The following is a 17,868-nucleotide window of genomic DNA, read 5'->3' as shown; positions in this document are numbered from 1 at the left end:
GGAAGCGGTAGAAGAAGACACGCTTTGCACAACTCATTCTGTATAAACTGGTGTGAAAATGTGTACGTGTAATTGGAAGGCATGCAGAAGAATATATAGACAGTGCATGCATGTAGAGGTGGGGCAATAAAAATAGATAAGATATGGCGTCTGTTCGGACGATGGTGTCTGGCAATATCAAATTTTTAGGTTTTAAATCAGATTACGTTTTTATACGTTATTCAGGTCCTGATGAATTAAACAGCTACCGATTTTGGTATGTTTGGTCGGACTTGGTGTCCTATTGTGTCGTGGGCCGTGGGATTTGTTCCCGAATTACAAAATCAAATATTATTGGCGGAGCTGTTTTGATGTTGTTGCATCTGATTCTAGTCATAGAATTTTATTAGCTACTGATAGCAAATTTTATTAGCTACTGATAGCAAAGGTTCTCATCAGCGTGCTCTTCATGCCGGTAAAATTCAATTCCATTGGACAAAATGAAAGCTGATTATAGTATCGTGACGGCAGGAGGTTCTCTTGTTTTTCAAACATAATAAGAAGTCGCAGTGGTGACCTTGGTAGTGGTTTTCTTAATATGTACTGCGTGATCTTAGCTAGACATAGATAAGAAAAGTGATGTACGTTAATGTTATTGTGCTGTGTGTAATATTGAGATTACCTCTAGGTAAGGTGGTAATGTAATGTTGAACACTAGCAGAGCCCCTAAAGTCTGATCTATGAATATATAGTCGCCCTCTTAAGTGATCTGCCATTTCACAAAGATATATACTAATTTGCATCCATAACTCATAAAATCTCTAACTGATTAACTGGTATTAAAGAGTAACGATATCTTTCTTTATACCAAAAATACATTTAATAATTCCAAAACTGACAAAGATTCAAAGAGTTTGTTTGTCTTTCATTCATTCTGTTCTATTACTGTTGATTATTCTCTATCTAGCTAGTTACCGCTAAGGTTTGTCTTTCGAGGGTTTTGTTTCATATTTTGGTTAGTTGATCACATAATTCTCACATCCAATGACCAAATTAAGTGGATATGATACATGTGTATATTTTGTGAGATGAAGTGGATATGATACATGCATGTTTTTTTGTGTTTAGTAAGAGAGAGAGAGAGAGAGAGAAAATGATTTGAGACAAAAATTCTCCCCTTTCCCTTACCTTTTTTTTTTTTTTCAAAGATACGATATGCTCAAAATTAATCACTTTTACAAATTGTTCACAAATATATCTCATTATTAAATCCATAAATTTCTTAAATATTTAAAAAAATTAGTAGTTCCATTCCACCCATGAAAATATGAGAGACAAAAATTTGAAGAGAATTCAACTCCTATCTAACACACACATATACTTAGATATGAGAAATGACTTTATTGGGACTTGAACCTAAACTCTCAAATTAAATTTGAGAGCCTAGGACCAGCAGGACCTCTTGTCCCATATCTTTCTTCTCACTATATTTAAGAAAAGATAGAAAATATTGAACTATTTTATTGTTTTTAAGGCAATCTGTAGGTCACATTTGTTATAACTTATAACCAACAAAAACAATGTAAAAATGAGTAACATGTGAGTGGGCATAAGGGAGCTCCTCCTCTTATATACATATATAACCATTAGATTGTATTTCATTTATTGGTTAGGATTAAAAAAAAAAACTTATTTATATTTTCTTTAAAGAATTAATTAAGAAAATAGTGGACCTGTTAGTGATGTTTAATTTTTTCCGTCTCCTCCCTCTCTCGGCTTCTCCATTCTTTGTTTCTCTGCTTTTGAAAAGTTTCACTTTGTTTTTATTGTGTCTTCTATAAATTGGATTCAATCTTAATTAATAATCAGTTGTTTCTGTTTTGTCCGCCCTCCCTCCTTATGATTTATAATCACTTTGTTTCACGCTCCCTACATATCCTAAAGCATTAACCATCAAGCCAAGCTGTCCACAGGAGCAAGGCATTCGGAATTCGTGCAAGAATTAGTTGCCACATTAATAGTTTGGCCCTTGTATGAAATGCTACTCTCTAGTTTTCAGAAGATTTTATTCACTTTTTCATTAACTGAAAAATAAATTTGAAACAAAAATAAAATTTGACTATATATATATAGCTCCTCTTTTTATACACAATTATTTACACACATTTATAACCATTAGATTACATCTCATCTAACTGTCAAAATTAAAACTAAATTGTATTTTTTAAAAAACTATTTAATAAATAGCAGACACACTAATAATAATTAATTTTTTTGTTTTCTCCTTCCTCTCTCCGACTTCTTTGTTTCTCTCTCTTCTAAGAATTATTTTATTTTATTTTTAATCGTGTTTACTGGAAATTAGATTAAATCTTACGAGAACTAAATGAATCTTTTATGATAATTAACAATGCATCATTTTTAAAGGTCTGACCCAGTGCAGCACATGTTATTATTTGTACCATATTTAGATTTTAATTTATATCCGAACTTATGTAGCATTCATTGTTGGAAGACAAATTTTATGATTAATAGAATTATTATTATATCATCTAATATATTAATGACACATTAATTAAAATAAAAATTGAATCCAAAAATTGAAACTAAAATTATTGATTTTACCATATTAGACTAGTTATAGTTGAACATAATCCATATCATGTTATATATATAATGACACTTGCATTTTTGTTGTATTATTTTTACCAAAGAGAGATCATAATAACCTTGTTGTTAATAGACAATAATTATAAGAAGCATAAATAGTATATTTGGGGTAGATTATGTGATTATGCTATTACAATAGTAAACAGCGTGCATGATTAATTATTTCACGAGGTAACTAGGCAAGTGGATGTGTCTTTGTTTGATGATATATTACTTTTGACAACTTCATTTATCTTATTTCAAAGGTTTTCTTAGTCTTCTAGTTGTTAGAATAATGCTGGAAAAGAAATATTTAAGTATGTTGAAAATGCTCAAGTAAATTATCCATTTGGAAGCATACATATGGTGCACAAATATGAAACTAATGACATAATTTGAAGAAAGTTTATTAGCATTATCTATACGATCATCTATGGGGCCTATAATAAGCTTAATGATTCTTAAAACTCATGATATTTATTATAGCCAGAATAAAGTAAACTAATTACATATGTGAGAGAAATAATTAAGTAATTAATTTGTAATTAATTAATCACAAACAATGGCTCGTGTGTGTCTTAGATTGAAGCCCTGCAGGGAAGTTCAGTTCACTTTATCACATATGATCAAAACCACAGTTTCTAGTGTCATTCTTTTGGGGTTCTGTTGATGACATGGAAAGGAACTGATTACTACAGCTCAAGCATGCAAAAAAAGATTAGAAACACAGTACTCTTTGGATCTGAAGGGGCATTTTTTTTTTTTAAGTTTGTTATTTGTTCTTTTGTGAAGACCTGAAGATTCGATAGTCAGACTAATAGTTTTGTCTCTCTTAAGCTTTATGCAGTGAGAATGAGCTTTCTTTCTCTTAATTCTCTGTCATTTTCTCAATGAAAACAACAAGAGAAAATCTAGTCTTTCAAAGTCTGAACATTCAAAATTTGGTCAGTCTAGTTGTCTCTACCTTGCATCTGCTGGAGCGTTACATCGCCTAGAGTTTTTACGTTAAATTTTACAAATTTATATTATATTCTTAATTTTTTCGTCCCATGTTTTATTATTAAAAATTTTGTAATCCATGACAATATATAGTGTATAAATGCTAAGGAACAGTGTGTAAATACTAAACAGAGGTGCTTTTTTAAGTTTGTTAATGATGCTATATAACATCGATACAGAATTGGGACCCTGGATAATGTATTAATCATGCCGTTATGTATACATTGATACTTGATTCAAGGCTATCTAATTTTGATTTTACCTCCTACTTAGGCAAGATTGAGGCTGATTGTGGAAGCTTTTGGGGCTGTGAAGCTCAACTTTCTTATGAAATCATGAAAATGAAGAGAGTTTTAATGAAACTAAAACAGCTCATGGCGAGAGTAATAAAAAGAATGCAAAGATAAACATGCGAATCCATTAGATTCCACAAATTTCGCCATAAGTTATTATGTCAAATAATGGTGTCTTATTATCATACACCAAGATCATTATTGTCCATAATTACACAACCCATATTGATAAATAAAAGTTATATTCTCCTTGAGACACAACAACTGGATTGGTTTCTTTCATCTTCTAGGAGAATAATCTAAACGGAAAATTCAAGAGGAAAAATTCATGCCTGATTACTGTTTATAAAAGTGAAAAAGCAGCATTCATCATTACAGAAAATTAAAAAGAGGACAACTAATTGAAGGCCTTGTCCCCACGTTCATGTACAGCACATAAAAATCCCCATTCCCCCCCCCCCCCCCCTTTTTTTTTTTTTCATATATTGAGTTATATAACCCATTTTAAACAAAGCCTCCAATTTGGACCCAACATACCTATGCACAAATTTTATTCTCATTTTGCACCCTCATGTGACAAAGCACATTTTGATTAAAATGTGTCATTCAGTCATAAGAGATAAGAAGATCTAAGAAGCAGATTGATGAATGTATTCTGCTAATTGTTTATGGGTTTCTAGTTATGGCACCACAGTTCATAAAAGTCTGCTCATGGAACCTATAAAACCGGTCTTGATTAGTATGATTTTGGGAATTAAGCCACTTATAGGTCTATCATAAGGCAATTTCTGCCACTAAAATTCCACGTGGCAATGCCTAAAATCATAGCCTCAAAGGAGAACTATACATGTTATAATAATATGAGTTATAGAGTGATGGAATTGGAATCCCAAGGAAGAATTTAGAGTTTGGCATGTTACTAAAGCAAGACAAAAGCATAAAAAAGGATAATTACTCGGCATACATTCTTAGACATTTACATAAATATTCCAACCGTATCTTTGGTTTGATTTATTTATATAAGTCATATAGGAAGAGAGCAGCTGCCTCAGCGACCAATATTTATTCACTGACACGCCTTGAAATTTACAATTAAAGGAGGCTTACCCTATAGTTTTTATATTGGAAACTGCATGAAAATCATCAGTAGAATTTGGCTTTCAAATGTGAAGCGATTTGAAAAGAAAAAGATGGTCTTTGCTCTCTTTTGCCCACTTTCTTTTTGTTGTTAAAGTGCAAACTGCAAAGTAAGAGGGAAGGAGAGAGAAAGATCCACATGAATTGTAAAGAAAAAAGAGAGTTTTCACACAAGAAAGATCCAATGTTTTTTCCTCCTTTCTGAGCGATTTTTCTAAGCCATGGAGCCCAACTTTGTTGATTTCAGTGCTCAAAAGATCAATGGCTACTCATTACAGCACATAAATGAGTGACTTAGGAATATTCTTAGGGCCTATGAAAGAGCCGAGTAGCCAACTATTGAAGCTGGTTTTTGGGCTGGGCTCTACAATATAACCTGCAACTTCTGCAGAACGAATGTTGAAGCAAAACTGCAAAACAATGGGCAGCATGGGTGTGATTGATTATTTACACTAGCGATACATTATAAAGTATACAAAGTTTGCATCTCTACTTAATGTAGCACTAATAGAATTTCTATGAGAATGATAGGCTCAACAACTATATATTAATAGTGCCACATCATTTGCCATACAGACTTTGCATCCCAACTTAGTAAGCCTATCATTATTTTTCACGAATTCAATGATGTTATTTCATGATACATTTAACATGATCTAAATTTTAAAAGTTAAGCATTGCTGAGGTTGTTCTTCAGGATCTCCACAACTTTCTGAGATAAACTTTCAGCCAATGTTCCTAACAAAGGTTCAAATCTCGACACTTCAATTCCACTTCTCTCAGATACATCATTGTTTCTATTTCGCACTTGTTTGGCTACAGCATTTACTTTCTCTGCAATTGATGGAAGCAGTTTGGCTGCTTTGTTGTATAACTGAGCTCCAGGCCCAGTAGAGATCTCTTCTCCAGAAAGCTGAGTGTCTAATTTTGAAAATAACTGGTCTACACTTTTAGCTGCAGCTTCAAGATTAACTAAAGCTTTCTTGCATTCAGTTATTCTTTCCAGAACTTCATTCCTTACCGGAAATGTTGCTTCCGCTAATTCAATGTCCATAGAATTTCCCTTGAGTAGGCATTTAGTTATATCGTCTTGACAGAGTGCATGATCTGGGCTAAACAAGCTTTGATTAAGGTTCTTCGGGTCCTGGAAAGAACATTCAAAGGGAAAAATATATAATCTACTGCATGGTGTTCTCTTACAAAGGATATCACATGGTTAAAGGATATCACATGGTTCTTTAAAACAATATGATATATCTACTTACGCTGCGTAAATGATCAGATGCATATGTGCACAATGAAATAGGAAGCTAAAAAGAGAGTAGAGTTCATTGTAAAAGACTATGCGCACGAAATGCCAAAAGATACCATGCTTCAGGAGTTCAATCTCAATGGTAACTATCAACTGAATTAAACTATGCTTCTATTTTTGCTTTTCCAAGAATATTGTTTTAGTACTTTTGTTTACAAAAGAAGGTCACCAGAGTTTGTAAAACATGGATAGAGACTAACCTGTCCAAAAGAATCTATCATTGGCCATGTGTGATTCTCTGATTTGACATGGGAGCCAGATTTTTCTGCACAATTCAAAGAACTGAGGCCAGAATTTTGGACAGGTGTGTCAAAGAGTCTCTTGGAGCCCCGACCATAGTCCCTATGTACAACATATTGTGAGGAGAATCTTCTTCCCACTGCTGATGCCCTATTCTTTACCTGTAAGCATAAGTAACTTTCATACAACACTCAACAAAACCTCATATCAAACATACTAGGGGTCTATCAGAAATTTTGTTTCTTTTCGTGTACATAAACGTATAAAACTGCATTGACAGAAATCACAATTTGATGGCCGAAAAAAGGCCCAGGAAATTATATACACTGTAGCATGAAACAACACTCACCATATTTGTTGCGGATAAACTGCCAAAATGCTGCTTGAACAAATCACTATCTTCAGAATTTTTGAGGCATGTGTTAACATCTATATTTTCTTGCATCTCACTCTTTTCTGAACACGATTGTCCTGCCAAGTCAGCCATTGTCTCATTAATTGCACTCAGATTTTTCATGTCAAATTGATAATTTTTCTTGCCAAGAAAGCTGATGTCATTGGGACTGGCATGTTGGTTTTTAGTGGCACCCTGTCCATTGGCACCATGCAAATCATCACTCAGAATGTTTATTGGGCTTTTAGCTGCACGAAAATGATATCATTAGAAAAAGGAGAAACATAATACTGGGACAGAAGTAACAAACATATGTCCCAAAGATAGATGCTTGGCATGCTTGGCATTTCATTAGGGATATTGAGTTCCTTTCAGTTACTAGTTAGGATGAAAAATGTATCTCTATCAAGAAATTATCATGAATTGTAGCTCAAAAAAAAAAGCTAATAATAGCCATCTCATGGATAAGTTCTCAACTTTGGTGACACAGTAAGTGTTCATCTCAATGAAATTCCAAAATGATGATTCATGTGCTATAATATTGCAATTTGGAAATGAGGACAAGAAGAGGTCATTCTCTCTGGCCAGTTAACTATTGATATCAGTAATCTTTAATTTTGTCCTCTACTCATCCTCCATGAAAATCATACCAAGATAATAACCTTATTCTCAAAATTTATTGTCATTTTTTTCATATATGCTTATTACAAAAGAAACTCAACAAGAATCTGATAACAAACAGAATTGGCCTTACACAAACTTGAGGATAGCGGTGGCCTCTTCCCATATTTTAAACTCAGCACCTCTGGGGAATTTAATAAGTCCATACATACAGTATACACTCTGAGCCAACGTTTGCCAAGGGCAAAGCTGCTGAAGTGCATATGAAAACCATTAGTTAATAGAGCACCCACCATAAATAAGAAGAACAAGGATATTATTGACAAATATAATAAATGCTAACCTGATGGTCTCCTGTGGCAACGGTGAACTTTGACTCTTTTTAGCATCCGAAAAACTTGTGGAAAAACAACTGGTGCATGAATTGCTGTCTTCCAAATCATGATTAGATGGAATTTGAACTTCTTGACTCTCAGGAGAATAACCCTCAACATCACCAACAAAAGGCGACAAAGACTTTTTTTCTACTTCCTGCTTGCCCCAAGCAGCAGTGGAGATATTCAAAATGAAAGAAATTCAGAACTATTAAGAAACTTGTCAAATTGAAAAAAGTGCAATAAGGTATGAAAAAGGTTCCTACTAGAGTACAATTTTCCAACAGAATGTGAAATTGTAACTTAGTTTTCTCAGACATCAGAATGCAAATTTCATATGTGAAGAGCCTGAAAATAAATTACCTGGGACAAACTGAAATCAAGATTCCCAGGGACAATTTCAGAGTCTGTTACTTTCTTTTGTGCCCACTTTGGAAGTCTTGAAATGCTAAATTTGAATGCTGAGGTCAGATGAGGTCCAATTTGGTCGAGATCCTTCTTAAATGACATATTGACTGAGTCCATTCTACATTTCTGATCTTCCTCTTCACAGAAGATGATTGGACTTAAAGCTGCTGGCTGGGCAAAGTTTCTTGGGGGCAAAATACCATACTTTTCCTTCACTCTCTGCACTATCCTAGAAGCCAAATGAGCAGGAACTTTCCATAAAAAAATACAACCATCACCCCCTACCTGAATACATCAATAAAGTTAGGAGTCTATCCAATAATAAAAAATGAAAGGTATTATTATTTGTGGGATACAAAGCAATTTGAAAGATATTTCATATCATTGTCTATTAAAATTGAAACTTGATCATAACAGGAACTTACAGAAACAATGTGCTTGCAATCAGGTAGGAAGGTGACACCAGTTATAACTTCACCATGGCCCATGGCTTTTGCAACCATCTCACCGCTAATGAAGTCATACAAGCAGATAGACTTGTTTGAGTAGGAGCAAACCAGGTAACTGCCACTTGGGTCCACTGTCACCTGTAAAAATTATCAGGTCACAACCCAACAACATAATGGTGCGACAATGCTGGTTGTCAATGTAGCTCACCTTCATGGGATCTCCAAAGTCTTTAGCTTGCTTGAATGATCTAATAAGTTTTCCAGCGGCAATGCTGAATGAGTTTATCTTCTTATCCTATGAGTATACCAACGAGTAATTAAATAATCAAACTCTTGAACCCAAATCACAAGAATCCAAGGGAATTTGCTAATCAAATTATTCAGCCAGCTAACCAAAGATTTTTGTGTACTTGACACACATTCAAAGACCAGTTTGGCTGGTTGCATTACATGTTGATAGTAGAAGCCATTCCAAAGCATCATTAATGAAAATTTATTTATTCTTGAATTGCTATTAACACACCATTTACCTGCCCAACAGTAATGACAACTTCCATTGTTGGGTCTATATCCATGTCATATACAGTTCCCTGAGATGCCAATTGTTGATGACGGCGCGAAATCTTATAAGCACTATTGGTTTCAACAACATCACGAACGACAAGAGACCTGTATGAAAGAATAATAATCTTATCTACAAACATAGGCATCTGGATCCTTCTAGGTAATTAAATTTACAAATGGCTAGTTGAAGCACAAACCCATGTCAGAATGACATCATAAGTTCCTTTACAACAAAAGGATCGTTGTCACCAAATATGAAATAAAAGGTAAATTCCAACAATCTTTGATTTTTTGAAAATGATCAGATAGATGCAACAGATACTACTATTTCAAAAGCCAAATGACAACTTGTTTGAAGTGACATATTAATAGTGAAGAATTGATTTCCTTTCCTAACTATTACCAAACGCTCCTTCGACTTAAGATTTGATAGATTTGTGATGCAATGAAAATTGAAGTTATAGCAGCATACCTATCAGCACTACAACTCAGAATCTTACGGCCATTACAAGTAAATTTCACTGCAGTCACCGCTGCTGAATGGTCATCAATACTTTCAATGAGATCAAAATTCCTGATATAAGGGAAGCCTAGTTAGTATACACATTCAATAAGCTAAAGAAGTGTACAATATAAGAAGCTAAACCTTTTAACATCATATAGATGGATTGTTCGATCCCTTCCCCCAGAAGCAAGGAAGTAATGGCTATCAGTGACTTCTTCTAAAACATCATCTTTCTTGCTTGACAAACTGAAACTCAATGAAAGGATCTCTGCATCATGGGCATCCTGCAAAATAGCTCATATTATTCATATTAAGATGACCATCATTTCATCACCAACCATTTGAAAAGAGCTTAGTTTTGTGCTTCACATTGATTGTTTCTTCAGGAAATGATTTTGAAGAAAAATGTCTATGCTAAGGTTCACCTCAATATATGTATAATCAGAAGATTTTAAGTCATAGATGTGAAGGTTTCCATCAAAATCACCAGCAGCAAGGTACTTCCCCTCTGAGCTAACTGCCATCGACCGGTACCCTTGAGTGCTCACACTTGTCTCCATAGTATTACGTTCAAAAATCCCAGCACTAACTGCAGTGACAAAATGGATGAGAATATCAATAGGGAAAAGGAAGTTTGTATAAATTCTGTAAAATACCAATAAATAAACATTTTGCAGAGTTTTAAAAAGTGCACATAGGTACAGTTGTATCCTTGTGGATTTGTTTGTCAGTGCCTCAGAATGTGGTAATTACCTAAATGTGCAGTGCTCATGGGTTCAATATTCAGAGATTCATGACCCAAGACATCCTTTGACAACTCAGATTGCAGGGCCAGATCCCATAACCTGATAGTTCCATCAGCTGAGCATGTCGAGAAAGAAACTCCACCAGTACATCCCCTAGCAACACATGAAACGGATGGATCGTGCATGTTTTCACAGCCAAGATTTTTGATATCCCATATGCACGCAGAATGGGACACTAGCACACAACACCTTGTAGCCTTGAAAATTTTTAAAACATTCAATAGAGTGGAGATTGAAGAAGCAACCAATACTAAAAAACAAAAACAAGAAACAAATATAGGCAACTTTATGAATCAAATAATAAGTTATAAGAGAAAAGCATTAATTCTTACTCTAAGCAACTACCTCATTCACATCATGAATGTCCCATACATAGAGACTATGATCACCATAAACAACCACTGAAAAGCAGAAGCATTGATAAGTTCAAGATTCGAACAACGGGGAAATCCACTTATCAAGGCAATTGTATAGTTACGTGCTCACCAAGCTTTTCTGATGTTGAGAACTGACAAGCAATTGCATTGGGAATGGTAGGGGTTAGTTTAAAATACAATTCAGTTGCTTTAGCAGTAGAAACCGTATCATTTTCTCCATTGCACTTTTTGGCTTCTGAATAGTGAAGCGTTCCAGCATGTTTAAGAGACTGAATGTCAAAAAGATGTACCGCTCCATTGCTGCAAGCACAGGCTATTAACTTGCTGGATGCAGAGAGTGCAAATCCGTTTTTAACCTGAAAATAGAGTTAGGAGTACTGTAAAATATAAACAGGTAATATTAGAAAAGTAATATAATAAAAATGACTTTCATACAATTATTAACTTTTAAGCAATAAAATTCAGTGCATAGTAGACATTCATGGCTTGATATGAATGTGCTAGTTTATCTTGCCTCAATGGAAGCAACTTATGGATCTGGTACTTATTGATATCCATTTCAGTTTTTCAGGAGATAGACGCTATCATGAAAATTAAAATTAACCAAGCTGAAGCATTTCAAAACCTGACAACACCAGCCCAACCTTTAGCATTGTCATTATGGGATTGAACCTTGGGGAAAGTAAAGGGATTTTCCTTTCTTTAATTGGTCCATCAAAATCAGTAGCATCTTTCAGCTGTTGACCCTCTATTTACTTTTGCCGGGAAACTAGGTTAGCTGAAAACCTACTATTAAAGAAAATGAGGAAAAAGAAAAAAAAGAGACAAATTTACCTTCAAATCCACTGACTTTGTTACTGAAAGCCCAGAATGTACAATATACAAAATGCCTGTAATCATAAGGAGCAGAATGGCACTCATTAACCACACTTCAATAACTCCAATGCACTGAACTTCTTCAGTTGTTCTTAAAGCAAACATTAACCTGCATCAGTCAGTGCATATATGGTAAAACTTTCTCCAGCCTGTTCTTGATTTACAACACCATTATCAGTCCAGGTGGCAGATATGACAGAGACAAAATAACTTTCTTTCTGAATGCCTAGATTGACTGGCTTCGCATGCAGTGTTAAAGATTCTGTGCCTTTGTTTAAACGGGTCCTTGCAGTCGCAGACGATCCAATTGTCCAGAATTTCAAGTGCTTCTTTCCAGCAGTAACAATGAATTTTGCATCTGATGAGAAACACGCAGAAGTAATGGCAGAACAAGATGAATTTGCTTTAAGCTTCATAACCAACATTGCACTCCGCCAATTCCAAAGGTAAATATAACCCCCAACAGTCACCAGATGTTCTCCTTGAAGTAAAACATTAGCAAAATATGGATGAATGGTCAAATAATCAATGCATAAACTTTATGAAAATAAACATTGCATGAAAATATCAACTCATATAAATAGATAAAGTCAAAATATAGCTCTTCTAATTGAATGATTGTAAGTTTGTAACTAACCATCTGGTGAGAAAGCAATGCACTCAACTCCATACAAATGGCCTTTCAATTCAGAAATAAAGGCCAGATTTGCACAGTCCCAAACTAAAACTGCAGGTTGCGGCCCTGACTGCAAGATCATAAAAGATGCATATAGCTACTATTAGACATAAAAATAACCCAAATACTATTTCCAACCCCTTACAAAATACATAAATATAATTCTCAATATCTACAGTTCCCTCTTGCGAACGTTGGCATCTTTCAAAATATGGACCACAACTTAATTGCTGCAACCAAAAATTGGTCCAACCCCTCACTAATGAATCGGTTAATCAATGCATTCAAATTCACAACTTCATGTCTTTTTGTAATTCTTTGCCCACATTTGAAATTGTACAAGGTCCTTAGCAGGTGAGAATTGAATTTAAGCAATTTTGAGCTGCATTGCTAACAATCATGAAGAAATCAGCATTTTCTAAAATTTGAATGGCCTTGTTTTGAGAAATTCATAAATAAATACAACAATCAATAGATTTTTTATTTTTTGAATTGAAGAATTAACAGGTTAATTGCACATTTTGTTGTCAAATTGATGCAATACCTCTCCAGCAGCTACATAACGGCCATCGCGTGACATGGCAAGGCAGCAGAGAGGCTTAGGCATTCGATGAGACACCATGAGGTGCGATTGAGTGCTCGAATCCACATCGTAAACCACCAAAACACATCCGGCCACGTAAGCGCACTTCGCGGTTGAAGTATTCGAAGCCAACCCATTGCAATTCCTCGTATTCAATCCAATTATCTCTTCTAAACTCAGCTGCTAATTTTAAAAACAAAAGTGAGCTCCGAAATTTTGATTAGAAATAATTATTTGATTAAAAAAAATTGAAATTAGGTCTTTGAATTGGAAAACAGAAACTGGAAAACTGTGACGTACCTTTGAAGAAGAGTCTGGTTTCTTGATATTGTGATTTGGTTTCATTTTGATTTGAGAAACCCTTATGGGAGAAATCGAAATGAGAGTGAATTTTTTATCTTTTATTTTTAATTTAAAACTGGCTACCGTTAGGGGAGAGAGATTGAGAGAGCGGGAAATCTGAGCAAAATAAAAGCTTTGCAACAGGGTCCAGCTAAGTTACATCTGCTGTAACTAACAGCAAACTGTTTTAAATCGTTGGATTGATCACATAAGTCTAATGCTTTGAAAACTCTAAGAATTAAACTGATTTTCTCACTCAATAGAGTTTGGCTTGTACTTTACCCTAAGTAAGGTTAAATATCTTATATTTAGCCGCTAGTTTTATGAAGTATTTTAGTCACCAATTATTATTCATACATAATAATAATTAAAAAAAAATTGTGTGGGTGTGGGTGTGTGTGTATATATATGTGGGAGTTTATTGTGTTTTAAATATTAAAAAAATTTAGGGTGTTTGGTATTTTTGTTTTTTACACTATTTTTCGTTTTCCAAAAATATAAGTTAGAAAATGTGTTTAGTAAGCTTTTCTCTAGTATTTTTATTTTTCAAGAAAAATAGTTTGTTCTTGTTTTCTACAATTAAGAAAAGAAAAAAGTGAAAATTGAATCAGGTCCAATTGACCCATCTTTTTTCATTCTCTCATTGACATATACAAACTTCAACTAATCATGATGATATGCAAACACACGTTATAAATAGTGAATGTATAAGGAGAATGCTTCAGGGGCACCAAAGTCCTCTTGGTCTATACATAAAATTTTAAATCTTAAGTCACAAGCACTATCAACATAAGACTGTTATTTGATTATGAAATGATTGAGTCTCAATGTATATGTGGATCAAATTATTGTAAAATTAGATTCCGACCAAAAAATAATTAAAATTGGAAGATACAATTAGAGGATATGGAGAAAATGAGCCAGCTACCGATAAGGCAACTCCACACTTTATTAAAATGAGGGACAAATTTACAACATTGTAAATTGCCTTTTTCCAGCGTTGTAAAATTCTATTTACAAAGTTGTAAACATGTCTCCTATTCCAATAAAGTACGAGATTTCTTTTATTGAAAAATCCTCATGGAGAAAATTATGGGCCTTGTTTAGATATAAAGTCAGTGCCTGGCGGCCTTGAGAGTAGTGGTGGACCGACGGCTAGTTTGTAGCCTGGTCTGATTAAGGAAAAAAATCATTTGTATCTCTTATGTTTTATCAATTTTATGTAATAATAGAGATTTTATTTTATTTTCAAACATGCCCCGAATTCAATTGATTTGCATAGCTTAATTTTTAAAATCCCAATTCACCCCCCTCTTAGGTTGCATAACTAGAATTTCATTTGGTATCAAAGCAAGGTGCTCTTGTGTAGACTTAACCGTCTAGAGTTAAAGATCCATGAAAACCTATAATGACTCAACCTTTAGAGAAAGACAATCTACAATTAGACCACCGTTCTTTGATGGTAATGACTACCCATATTGAAAAACTAGGATGAGAATTTATTTATAAGCTTTAGATTATGAAATTTGGGAAATTGCTTCTGATGGTCCATTTATGCATTTGACTAAAAACGAAGTCAGGGAAGATATTCCAAAACTTTCACGGGAATGGAATAAATTGGAAAAGAGAAAAGCTTCTCTAAATTGCAAAGTTATAAATGCCTTATTTTGTGGATTAGATAAGAAAGGGTTTCATAGAGTATCTAGTTGTGAAAGTGCTAATGAAATTTGGTATAAACTTGAAGTTGTTTATGAAGGCACGAATCAAGTGAAAGAGTCTAAAATTAGTAGGTACACTCGACAATATGAATTGTTCCAAATGGAACAAAATGAGAGTGTGTATTCTATGTATACTAGATTTACGGAAATAGTGAACACTCTAGGAGCCCTAGGAAAGACCTTTTCAAAGAGCGAAAAAATTAAGAAAATCATTAGGTCACTACATAAGGAATGGAGACAAAAAAGGACTGCCATTGAGGAAGCCAAAAATTTAAATATCTTACCTATTGATGATTTAATTGGTTCTTTTATTTCTTATGAGGAAGACTTGACGGTCGAAAAAGGCAATGAGGAGAAGAAGAAAAACATTGCTCTCAAAGTCTCGAAACATGAGAGTGATGAGGAAAGCGAGCTGGATGAGGAGGAGATGGATATGATGGCTAGGAGGTTTAGAAAAGTTTTTAAGAAATTCAGTGAGCGAAGAAAATTTAGGGACCTCAAGAGCCGAAAGGAGAAGAAGGAAGTAATCAAATGTTATGAGTGCAAGAAGCCTGGCCATATAAGAACGGAATGTCTTTTTCTCAATAAGCTCAAGAAGAAAGCAATGGTAGCCACATGTGATGATAGCGATGAGGAAACAAGTGATGATGAAGAGCATCAAGAAATGACAAATCTAGCTCTAATGGCAATTGGAGATGAATCAGATGATGAGCTTGATGAGGTAAATGATCTTCCTACTTATGATGAATTACATGATGCGTTTAAAGAATTGTATAATGAGTGGATGAAAATTGGTAAAAAGAATGCATGTCTTAAAAAGAAAATGGTAGAGCTCACAAATGAAAATGAATCTCTAAGTGCAAAGATTATATGCCTAGAATTAGAGAATAAAACATTTCATGATAAAGTTGCATTATCAAATGAGAAATGTAGCACTTCAAACGAGCATCTAAAATCACATGTAGATGACTTGAAAAATGAAAATAATGCTTTACAAAAATGCAATGATTCATTAAATGAAAAGATTAAAGTACTAGAAATAAAGAATAAAACTTTGCATAATAGAACTGCATTATCAAATGAGAAACCAAATACTTCACATGAGCATATAGAGCAACATGTAGATGATTTGAAAAAGGAAAATGAAATGCTTAAGAAAAAGAACATTGAACTTAGTGATGTTGTGTTAAAATTCACAAATGGACAAATGATGTTGGATAACTTGCTTAATTCACAAAAATGTGTGTTTGACAAGGGAGGAGGCATTGGTTATAAGCCAAATTTAAAACAAAAATATTATAAGAGTTATTTTGTTAAAACTACCTCCATTAATGATCAAATTGTATGCCATTATTGCAATCAAAATGGTCACATGAAGCTTAGATGTCTAGTTAAAAGAAATGCAAGTTATGGAGCTACATGTATTTGGGTTCCAAAAAGAACCATTGCTAACACTCAAGAACCCAAGAATATTTGGGTACCAAAGCACACAACTTGAATATTTTATTTGTAGGTACCATAATCAATAAATGGTGGAGAATTTCTTGATGAAAGCTTGTGAGAATACTCATTTGATCATGATCTAAGAGAAAATGATGAGTAAGATGATTTAATTGCTTGGTAACAATTCTTGCCATTTTGATTTTGTTGAGTGGATCATGATAAATGGATACTAGCTTGAATTTGCGAAAGTATGCTTGTATGTTTACATGATGAAATTATTATTGTGTATAACATTGAGTGATTTATCATTATGCCTTTGTTTGATTTTGATGATTGTATGGTCTTTGATTTCATCTTCTTAATTGTCTATCATCATTGTCCATCTCTTATGTATGTGTGAATTCATATGCTATTAATTGTGTTATATCATTTATAAAATTCGTACAAATGACTTATTGCACTTATGAATTTGATAACTTGTTCTTTACTTATAATGATGGCTTTTCTTACTTAATAGCTATGTTGATTTTGATGATCTATATATTGTCATTATGTACTTATGTTTTACTTAAGTTTTTATGATAAAGAATGTGCATTGATGATTACATTGTATTTGATAAAACTTTGATCTTATGCAATCTATGATTAGTGAATGGATGCATTTTTTGTACTTTATCGATGTATTATTGAATATACCTTACTTGTTTTAAATGATATCGAAAAAGGGAAATATATATATATATATATATTTCAAGATTTTTAAGCATATAAGATTTTTTAAATTATATTAAAATGTTATATTAGATCATTGACGGAGTTGTTGGTTTGTTATAATTGTTTAAGCTTATATGGAAGTGTTTTTAACTATGTTGTGTATTTGAGGATTTGTTCATTTTTAAGGGGAGATTTTGCCAAAATTTTTGCTCGCACAAAATGGGTAATATCTTCATCGAATTATTTTTGATGATCTTGTTTTGATTGCATCTATCTATCATTTTTTTTATATAATGAAGTGAGAGATAAATATGATATGTTTTTGGATAAAATCATTTTGGTTTAAATTTTAAATTGGCCATATATTTAGGGGGAGCACACAATATGCTTTTGGATAATATGCATTTTG

The 17,868-nt window shown here is 33.6% G+C and overlaps 2 protein-coding genes across 3 annotated transcripts in view; both read right to left on the bottom strand.

The window, feature by feature from the left end:
• LOC102614350 (laccase-4) overlaps positions 1-17,453 on the bottom strand; it is an 88,681-nt gene extending 71,228 nt beyond the window's left edge. Inside the window, exon 1 of the mRNA XM_052443534.1 lies at positions 17,442-17,453. The gene's annotated coding sequence lies outside the window, so the exon portion shown is untranslated. The remainder of the gene's footprint in view (positions 1-17,441) is intronic.
• Positions 5,421-13,689, bottom strand: LOC102610497 (uncharacterized). 2 transcript variants are annotated; one of them, XM_025099587.2, is made up of 20 exons: positions 13,543-13,689; positions 13,204-13,422; positions 12,621-12,729; positions 12,093-12,464; positions 11,942-11,997; positions 11,217-11,463; positions 11,076-11,131; positions 10,678-10,927; positions 10,350-10,513; positions 10,066-10,208; positions 9,892-9,993; positions 9,386-9,524; positions 9,064-9,150; positions 8,832-8,993; positions 8,362-8,691; positions 7,968-8,155; positions 7,758-7,873; positions 6,959-7,251; positions 6,570-6,770; positions 5,421-6,201 (listed from the first exon to the last, which is right to left on the bottom strand). In XM_025099587.2, the coding sequence occupies exons 1-20, from the start codon at positions 13,585-13,587 to the stop codon at positions 5,728-5,730; spliced, it is 3,753 nt and encodes a 1,250-aa protein (XP_024955355.1). In that variant the 5' UTR covers positions 13,588-13,689; the 3' UTR covers positions 5,421-5,727. The 2 variants fall into 2 exon arrangements, with proteins under 2 accessions (XP_024955355.1, XP_006481400.1); XM_006481337.3 differs by having other exon boundaries at positions 5,422-6,201; positions 7,758-7,876.
• Positions 17,454-17,868: the final 415 nt, after the last annotated feature.

This window comes from Citrus sinensis, chromosome 6, assembly GCF_022201045.2.
Source record: "Citrus sinensis cultivar Valencia sweet orange chromosome 6, DVS_A1.0, whole genome shotgun sequence".
NCBI classification, from domain to species: Eukaryota; Viridiplantae; Streptophyta; class Magnoliopsida; order Sapindales; family Rutaceae; genus Citrus; species Citrus sinensis.
The sequence above is the reverse complement of the archived record's forward strand: the minus strand, read 5'-3'. Positions and strand labels throughout refer to the sequence as shown.

What these genes read in the sequence shown, in the direction of transcription:
- LOC102610497 (XM_006481337.3), bottom strand. Translation starts at nt 13,587, where the DNA reads ATGAAACCAAATCACAATATCAAGAAACCAGACTCTTCTTCAAAG. An exon ending in ACATTCATGATGTGAATGAG is followed by an intron (nt 10,928 to 11,075) that starts GTAGTTGCTTAG and finishes AAAATTTTCAAG; the next exon opens with GCTACAAGGTGTTGTGTGCT. An exon ending in TGATAGATTCTTTTGGACAG is followed by an intron (nt 6,202 to 6,569) that starts GTTAGTCTCTAT and finishes TGTTCTTTCCAG; the next exon opens with GACCCGAAGAACCTTAATCA.